General features: G+C 44.5%; 1 protein-coding gene across 1 annotated transcript in view; it reads right to left on the bottom strand.

Annotated features, from left to right (window-relative positions):
* LOC143301281 (uncharacterized) overlaps positions 1-10,000 on the bottom strand; it is a 33,852-nt gene that overhangs the window by 16,262 nt on the left and 7,590 nt on the right. The window contains exons 7-12 of the mRNA XM_076615463.1: positions 8,825-9,022; positions 7,989-8,165; positions 6,438-6,686; positions 4,208-4,384; positions 3,185-3,358; positions 1,481-1,729 (exon numbers count right to left, since the gene is read on the bottom strand). Of these exons, the coding sequence (XP_076471578.1) occupies positions 1,481-1,729; positions 3,185-3,358; positions 4,208-4,384; positions 6,438-6,686; positions 7,989-8,165; positions 8,825-9,022 (1,224 nt within the window). The remainder of the gene's footprint in view (positions 1-1,480; positions 1,730-3,184; positions 3,359-4,207; positions 4,385-6,437; positions 6,687-7,988; positions 8,166-8,824; positions 9,023-10,000) is intronic.

Below are 10,000 nucleotides of genomic sequence, written 5' to 3'. Positions count from 1 at the left end.
GGTCAGGTAAATTCACATCTCGGAAGTGAGGAAACTCACAGTGAAGTGTTATTCCCAAGCACGTTATTCCCAAGTACCATGCCGTAAACGGCCCAATCCTCTCTCTTTCTGCCATTCTAACCTTCCCCCCAACTGAAGTCTAGAAAATTCACACGTTAGAAGGGAAGAAAATCGGGGTCAAGCGTTATTCCTAAGGACACAACACCACGTCGAAACGGGGCCTGGAACCCCTAGTCAGATGTCCAACATCTAACCAACTCTGTCAAGGCCCCTCAAGATAACAAACGGACCCTGGGAAATTAGTTTCAATGGGGAAATGGTACACACTATGTATTCAGAGATGGTGATGTTTCGTAAAAAATGAATAAATAAATAAATTTAAAAAGGCACACGAGCACAGATACAGACAGACACGTGAACACCGGCACAGACAGACAGGGGGAGAAACAGATATCAGCCACATGGACATTTCACTTTCAGTTTCACTTTCACATTGAGGCGTCACTGCGTTCCGACGGGCGCAATAGCCGAGTGGCTAAAGCATTGGACTTTCTATCTGAGGGTCCCTGGCTCAGATCTCCGTAACGGCGCCTGGTGGGTAAAGGGTGGAGATTTTTCCGATCTCTCGGGTCAACAATACATGTGTAGACCTGCTAGTGCCTAAACCCCTTTCGTGTGTATGTGCACGCAGAAGATCAAATACGCATGTTAAAAATCATGTGATCTATGTCAGCGTTCGGTGGGTTATGGAAACATGAGCATTCCCAGCATGCACACCCCCGAAAACGGAGTATGGCTGCCTACATGGGGGGGGGGGGGGGGGGGGGGGGGGGGGGGGGGGGCAGGGGGGGCAAATATACAAAACGGTCATACATGTAAAATGTTACATGTCTGTCTGACTGTGTATGTGTGCGTGCCTGAAATCTGACTGAATGACACGGGAAACGAATAATGAGCGCCGAATGTCAGCCGTCAGTCCGCTCTACCCAGGTAAGCAGCCTGTTGTACAAGTGACCATGTGTTTGTAAAGTGCTTATAGCTTGGTCTCCGACTGAGTATAGAGGCTGTATAAGTATCCATATCATTCATCATTCATTCATTCAAATCCATATACTCTACACCACATCTGCTAGGCAGATGCCTGACCAGCAGCATAACCCAACGCGCTTAGCATAACCCAACGCGTTTGAGTGCATGCATACATTTTTAAATGTACCTGTCAGAGTGGATTTCTTCTGTATAATTTTGCCAGAGGACAACACTCTCGTTGCCATGGGTTCCTTTTCAGTGCGCCAAGTGGGAAACCTCGGTTCATCGTCTCATCCGAATGACTAGACGCTGAGTTTGATTTTCCAGTCGAACTTGGTAGAGAGGGCGAGAGCGAGATTCGAACCCATATCCTCACGGACTCTCTGTACTGGCAGACGAGCGTCTTAACCATTCTGTCACCTTTCTCCTGGAATGGACGACAACCGAATACCTGAGACGTTCACAGCAAACTCGCAGCTCCGTGAGTTGCCAGCCAGATCCGAGGCCCAGCACGTCACATTCGTCACGCCGGGCGGAAATGACGCACCGGAAGCGACGTCACAGGTCACGTAAGTGACGTTTCCGGAGCTGTCAGAGGCCTCTGGAGGGGACCAAGTCACGTGGGTATCTTCACCAAGTTTGGAGGCAAACACGTGTAAGTCGTCGGGGCAGGACTTGGTGAACTGAGGAGGTTCAGTGTCTACAACAACAACAGCTTCAACAATAACATCAACAAGAACATTACGATAACAACAACAACGAGAGTAATAATAATAATCATCATCATCATCATCATAAAAATAATTTTATTAGTAGTATTATTATCAATCATCATCATCGTCATCTTTATCATCATCATTATCATCATGATAATAACAATATAAATGATAATAAGGACAAGTTCAGCGCGTCTTCCCCTGCAGTGCTGAAAGTGGTTTATATGTGAAGTGGAGGGTGGTAACAAGATGTGGTCAGATGTACACAAACAACACAGTTCGGTTGGACAGCACAAGGCAAGATAAGACAATTGCATGGGATTTGTTTCATGTAGCCTCGGGGGCCATCATCAACAAAGCCATGGAATCTCATATTCTGCATGGTGGGCGCGACAGCCGAATGGTTAATGCGTCAGACTTCCTATCTGAGGGTCCTGTGTTTGATCGTAGTATCAGCGCCTGGCGGATTAAGGGTGGAGACTTTTTTTTTCTGATTTCCAGAGTCAACATAGTCTTCAAACTTGCGTCTGCCCACTCCAAGTGATATCAGATTCAGTAGTTGTGCAGATCTACCAGTTTTCCTCGATCCCCAACGTGTGTGTCTGTCCACATGCAAACGATCAAACATACACGTTAAATTAAAGATCTTGTCATCCATGCCCGCATTCGCTGAGTTATAGAAACACGAATATATCCAGCGTAATGTTGATAATACTAATGCTACTACCACTACTACTACCACTGCTACTTCTACTATTACTAACAAAAATCCCAATAATAATAATAATAATAATAATAATAGTTTATAACTGTTGAGAACTATTCTCTCGATGAGTGATCTCAAAGCACTTTACAATAAACATGAAACACATATACACACATGCCATTACTCATGATTTAACACACAAAAACATGAAACATATTCAAAGACTACGTACTACGTTACTTATCTACACACACACACACACACACACACACACACACACACACACACACACACACACACACACACATACACACACACACACACACACATACACACACACACACACACACACACACACACATACACACACACACACACACACACACACACACACACACACACTAGCAAACCAAACAACCCACACACCTTTACATTACAATAATATACCTCCTACCTCTGTTCTTTCTCAAAGTCACCATATTCAATCAGATATTCAAATAAAGCAGATCCGAACTCACACAAGTACACGCGCACTTACACCCAACCAACCCCAACGAAACCAGAGTACAGCTGCCTATGTACTGTTAAACGTATTAAAGTCCATCAGTGGATAACGTGTAAACGTGGGAGCTGTATGCAAAATAAATAAATAAATAAATAAAAATAATAATAAATAAATAAACAGATAAAATAAATTAAGTAAAATCAAACAAAACAAAATAAAACAGAGCACCTCTGCACGTTCCGTGAAGTGTCCAAGTCTGGTTGCCAAGGCACCGTATCGTCGCGGGCACCTGTCTGCTGTAACCGGGATCACAGGTCAAAGTGCATTCAGCCGGGACCTGACGACCTTGTGGGCACAGGAAAAACCCGTTGACTACTTGTGGTGGGGCAGGGCACAGGATGGCTGGAAGCAGAGAGAGACACAGAGAGAGAGAGAGAGAGAGAGAACACTGAACACCGAAATGTTTCATGTCATTAGCTGTAAAGCTCTTGTATATGATAGAAGGTACTATCAGAACAAAATGGTGCAAAACAGATAAAATGGAACAGAAAGGGACAAACAGAATTGAAACAAAAATAGACTAAGAGATTAGCGACACTTTAGCACTTTGTCATTAGCTTAAAGTACATGCGACACAGGGGGGTAATGTGCCTTGAAAGAGAGACAGACAGACAGACAGACAGACAGACAAGCAGAGACAGAGAGAGACAGAGAGAGAGACACACAGAGAGAGAGCAATGCCAACACACACACAACTCAGGGAGATGAACGCGGAAAAGGAAAACAAAAAGACGATAGGGAGGGGGAGGATAAAAGAAAAAAGAAAAGATAGAGATGGAACTGAACAAAAAAGAAAGGAATACAGAGAACAGGAAAAGAGAATAAAGGACAAAAGTAAATTCCATGAAACGAACGGTAAAGCACGGGACACATAGGCGCACTCATGTGTGTGTGTGTGTGTGTGTGTGTGTGTGTGTGTGTGTGTGTGTGTGTGTGAACAGCATCAAATGATTGATTAATGATGTACGAATACACCTAAATTCGTTCCCAAACAAACAAAACAATACCATGGACAACAATAACATTGTTCAGTTTCTTTTCTTTAAACCTTCCATCATTTCCATCCTTCCTCCTTTCCTGTCATTCATTCATTCATTAAGTCAGTAAGTCAATTAGACCATGATTGCACAGTCAGACGTTAATCTGCGGGAGCAGGTAAAGCGATTCTTCTATCATCGATGCGATGCTTACCGTCGCAAGATGGCGGAGCCTGATCCCATAGCCTCGTTCCCATGCAAGTGAGAGAAGAGTGACCTTGAAGTCGGAACCCCGCATTGCACTCAAAGCTGCACTTCGACCCCTCCACATGACCGCTCGTGCAAGTCACGTGACCGTCAGCAGGCTGGGTCAGAGGCGAGCACTGTTTTGCTGACAGTGTGAAGTAAAGGGGAAAATGGTCAGCGGGATGTTCAGGCCCCAGCGGCTGGGTTGCAAGAGCGAGCTTAGCAGCATTAAGTTTGCCTATCGTTAAGAATGTTCCTAACTCCACGGTAAAGTCAATACATACCTACTTAGGACCAGTCTTAACTCTAAGCAAACTTTGTGCTGCGAAGATCAACCCGGCCCAGGTCCCCGATTTGCCCCATTGTGTTATGCTGCATTGTGCTGTGCCGTGCTGTGCTGTGCTGTGCTGTGCTGCTCTGTGCCGTGCTACGTTGCGCTACGTCGTGAGTGAGAGAAATTGTACTGCACTACACTGCACTGTGCTGCAATGTGTTGTGTTGCGTTGTGCTCTTCTCTGCTGTGCTGTGCTGTGCTATGTTGTGCTGTGCTGTGCTGCGCTGCTCTATGCCGTGCTACGTTGCGCTACGTCGTGAGTGAGAGAAATTGTACTGCATTACACTGCACTGTGCTGCAATGTGTTGTGTTGCGTTGTGCTCTTCTCTGCTGTGCTGTGCTGTGCTATGTTGTGCTGTGCTGTGCTATGTTGTGCTGTGCTGTGTTGTGCTGTGCTGTGCTGTGCTGCTCTGTGCCGTGCTACGTTGCGCTACGTCGTGAATGAGAGCAATTGTACTGCATTACACTGCACTGTGCTGCAATGTGTTGTGTTGCGTTGCGTGCATTGTACTGCGTTGTGTTGTGCTCTTCTCTGCTATGTTGTGCTGTGCTGTGCTGCGTTGTGCTGTGCTGTGCTGTGCTGTGCTGTGCTATGTTGTGCTGTGCTATGATGTGCTATATTGTGCTGTGCTTTGCTGTGTTGTGCTATGTTGTGCTGTGCTGTGCTATGTTGTGCTGTGCTATGCTGTGATGTGCTGTGCTGTACTGTGCTATGTTGTGCTGTGCTGTGCTGTGCTGCGTTACGTTGCGTTCTGTTCTGCTGTGTTGGTTCAATATCTTTTTCTTCTTCTTCTTCTTCTTTTTTTTTTTTTTTTTATTTTTTTTTTTTAAACCCCTTTCGGGCTAGGACACTGAAATAAGCAGAACGGCATAAGCCTGACGGAAAATGAGAAAGAAACTGTCAACAATATCAACGCAACAAGTTCGCCAAATGCACAGTGCAGATAACCTGTGCACTGTTTTTGACTCCATCATTTCCCCTCTCGCCTCGTAAACGAATACACATAATGTTCAGAACCCATTTTCAAAGAAATCCAAAAAGGACACTGTGTGTGTGTGCGTGTGTGCGTGTGTGTGTGTGAATGAAAAAAGAACAACGTCTCATTTATGAAAACAATGTCATAATGCCAGGCTGACTATAATCCCCTTGCAGTTTCAATGTCTTTCTAACAAACATTCACGCAAACGTTTTAAACTCTCAAATGGAAAGCGTAACTTTCTTGACTTTGAGAACACCAGTTCACAAACATCATAACCCAACTCACTGTATCAAAATCAAGTCAGATGACACCAAAACAAACAAACAACAACAGCAAAAATATAGTCAAATCAGTTTCAGTAGCTCAAGGAGGCGTCACTGCGTTCGGACAAATCCATATACGCTACACCACATCTGCGAAGCAGATGTCTGACCAGCAGCGTAACCCAACGCGCTTAGTCAGGCCTTGAGGGGGAAAAAAAAGAAAAAAAAAGAAGAGGTGAATAAATAATAGATAAGCTTACACAAATAAATAAATAATAATTATAATGTAAAAAAAAAAAAAAAGAGAGAGAGAGAAAAAGGTGAATAAATAATAGATAAGCTTACACAAATAAATAAATAAATAAATAAATAATAATTTATATATATATATATATATATATATATATATATATATATATACATAGTAGTAATAATAGTAGTAATAATAATAATAATAAGTCGAATCCATTTCAGCGATGCCACGTCACTTCAGACGGAACCGATCCGAACAAACTTGGTTTAAATAGATCCAAGCGAAAACCAATTCGTTTTCTTACGAAACTGAGGCAAAACCAGAATATCAACGGAACAACCCCCCGCCCGACCCCACCCCACCCTCACCTTCAACGTTGACCAGGAAAGTGCAGGAAGCATTGTTCCCTGCATGATCGGCCGCAGTCACAGTCACCCTGTGTCGCCCCACCCCTAACCTTGACCCTTTTGCGGGGTCGTAGGTCAAGGTGACAGGGTCAGGGCCGTTGTCGGTCACGGCGGGGTCAGCCCAGGTCACGGCGAGGGGTGATCTTAAAGGGCCGGAGAAAGTGGACAGGTCGGCAGGACAGCCCTGGGGGAACCTGGGGGGCTCTGTGTCTGTTATGTGTGCAGGCAGCGCGGAAGTTAGTGAGTGACACATACGACCTTTCTTTGACCGAAAATATACCGTAAAATCAGTCTACTTTGAAGTTCACACACACACACACACACACACACACATACACACACACACACATACATACATACACGCACACACACATGTATATACATATATATATATATATATATATAGAGAGAGAGAGAGAGAGAGAGAGAGAGAGAGAGACTGATTGATTGATTGATTGATTGATAGATCATTATTAATAAATATTTTAAAAATCAAACGCTATTTGAATATATCATCCCCACCCCCTCCACCTCCCCATACCCCCACCCCCACCCCCACCAGCCCCTAAGAAAGAAAAAGAAGATACACATGGATATGAAACTGTGTGCATCAGAATGATAATCTTCAGTCCTTGAAGACAACAGGAAAATAAATAAATAAATAACACCCGAAAATACCCCAGCCCTCCTTAAAAAAAACAACAAAAATTCCTAAATAACAACAACAAACAAAACAACACTACTGCCCAACTAAAATGAATATTCTCTCTTATTTGTTGATACATTTCTCCTCCTCCTCCTCCTCCTCCTCCTACTCTTCCTCCTCCTCCTCCTCCTTCTTCTTCTTCTCCCTTACCTCTGTGAAGGGCCAGTTGGGCTTTGAACTAACTGCTCACCAGAACAATGATACAGAGTATGACGATGACGCTGAGCCGTCATCGGTGAACACTTTCAGACAACCAACCAACCAGCCAACCAACCAACCAATCTTCTTCTTCTTCTGCTTTCACTCGTATGCACACGAGTGGGCTTTTACGTGTATGGCCGTTTTTACCCCGCCATGTAGGCAGCCATACTCCGTTTTCGGGGGTGTGCATGCTGGGTATGTTCTTGTTTCCATAACCCACCGAACGCTGACATGGATTACAGGATCTTTAACGTGCGTATTTGATCTTCTGCTTGCATATACACACGAAGGGGGTTCAGGCACTAGTAGGTCTGCACATATCTTGACCTGGGAGATCGTAAAAATCTCCACCCTTTACCCACAAGGCGCCGTCACCGTGATTCGAACCCGGGACCCTCAGATTGAAAGTCCAACGCTTTAACCATTCGGCTATTGCGCCCGTCAACCAATCAATCAATCAACCAAGCAGCCAGCCAGCCAACCAACCAACCAACCAACCAACCAACCGAACGACTGACCACCACCCCCGCAGCAACCCCATTCCCAAACCCAAACCCCCACCTCCAAACAACTCTCTCCTCCCCCATCATACACGGCCTCCTCACCTTTGCAGGGCTGCAAGGAGGGGCTCCAGAGCCCGGCACTGTTGCAGGTGGTGATGGCAGTGCCGCTGGGTGTGTAGCCTGGTTGACACTGCAGCATGCAGTGCTGCCCGTAGGTCTGACCGGAGGGACAGTTCACCTGTCCAGCCTCAACACCTGCGGGCTTACCGCAGGACATGACTGCAGACAGACAAGGCACATGCGCACGCACGCACGCGCGCACACACACACACACACACACACACACACACACACACACACACGACATTTACAGCTGCTTTTCTTGCTGTTCCTACAGCTTCCATCAGCAAGTAGTTTCTCTCACTGCCGCTGTTACCACAGCTTAATTAAGGCTTACTAAGTTGGAGTTTCAAGTGGTGGTGCGGTGTTGTGATTATTCATTACTTTTGTTAAACTATGTTTTGTTCGAATTTTGTTCTTAATCCATACATGTATGTGTACGTAAATGTGAGCGTGCGTGTATTTGTATGTGCCTGAGTGTGTGTGTGTGTGTGTGTGTGTGTGTGTGTGTGTGTGTGTGTGTGTGTGTGCGTGTGTGTGTGTGTGTGTGCGCGCGCGCGCGCGCGCGAGTAAATTTTATGTTCTGGATAGGAATGCGTGCGCGGGATCTTGTGCTTTAGATAGACATAATTATTAAGCACTGTTGTATATTGTTATGAGGCCTTTTTCTTTATCTTGTTGGTGTCGGTATACAGCGGTGGGTGCTCTCGAGTTATAGACCTATCTATCCATTAATTAAGAAATAAAGAAAGAAAAAAGAAAAAAATATATAAATAAATTAAAAAAAAGATAGGAAGAAAGAAAAGGACGTGTCTCACTTGTGCATCGGGGAAAAGCGCTGTTCCACCGCCCATTTCTCTGACAGAGGACAGAGGAGGAAGCACCACCCAGTGTGTAGCCAGGAGGGCAGGTATGGTGACACACGGACCCGTAGATATTGCTCTGTTCCCCTCCAGAGCAGCTCTGAGACCCCGGGGACCCGAACGACCGTCTCTGATAGTCTGGGCAATAGGTCACTGAGAAAAAGAAGAAGAAGAAAAAAAAAAACCCGCCAACTTGAATCGAGGAGACAAAAAGAAATTAATCCAAGAAGTATGCAAAAACACACAAGTCAGAAGAGACAGAGACAGAGACACACAGAGAGAGAGAGAGAGAGAGAGAGAGAGAGAGAGAGCATTTTTGAAGTTAAGTATTGAAAACAAACGACCCAAAGTCACATTCAGTAAAAGGAAAGAAAGAAAAACAACAAAAATTACACCAAGGGAGTGTTAAATACAAACAAGAAAGAATTAACAACAAAGCAACAAATGTCAGGAAAAACAAAACAGAAAAAAACATACACCTACTTGAAACAACGAACAATTTTCTTAACTCTCTCCATACGAACGGCGAAAGAGACGACGTTAACAGCGTTTTTCTCCCCTATTACCACCATCAAAACATTACAAGCGGAAGGCTCTTACACTGAAGAGGTGAATGTTGACAAAGAATACCACAATTCTGACGACGGAAGCTAAAGGTTGGATCATTGAGACACCCACTGGACATCCGAGGGGTCTGTGTAGAGGAGAAGAGAGAACTGACCGTACTGAGTGAGTTAAAGAAGAAAAGTTAAAACAAACGAACGAAGTCCGAAAGAAAAGAATAGAAAAGAAGTATGAGTTTCAGTTTCAAGAGGTGTTTCCTGAATGGATATCCTTTGTATCGTCATCATCATCATCACCATCAGCATTATCATCTTCATTCTTCTTCTTCCTCCTCCTCATTGTATTGTATTGTATTGTATTGTATTGTATTGTATTGTATTGTATTGTATTGTGATGTGCTGGGTTGGACTACATTCCTTTGCAATGGGATGCGTTGCGTCATGTTGCTTTACATTGCATTGCGTTGCGTGATGCTGTGTTGTGTTGCATCGTATTGTATCATTTGCAAATCAAGAAAGCACCCCTCCTCCTCCCACCACCACCACCCATACACACACACACACACAC

The sequence above is a fragment of the Babylonia areolata genome, chromosome 27 (assembly GCF_041734735.1).
Source record: "Babylonia areolata isolate BAREFJ2019XMU chromosome 27, ASM4173473v1, whole genome shotgun sequence".
Classification (NCBI taxonomy): domain Eukaryota; kingdom Metazoa; phylum Mollusca; class Gastropoda; order Neogastropoda; family Buccinidae; genus Babylonia; species Babylonia areolata.
This window is presented reverse-complemented; position numbering and strand designations above follow the sequence as displayed.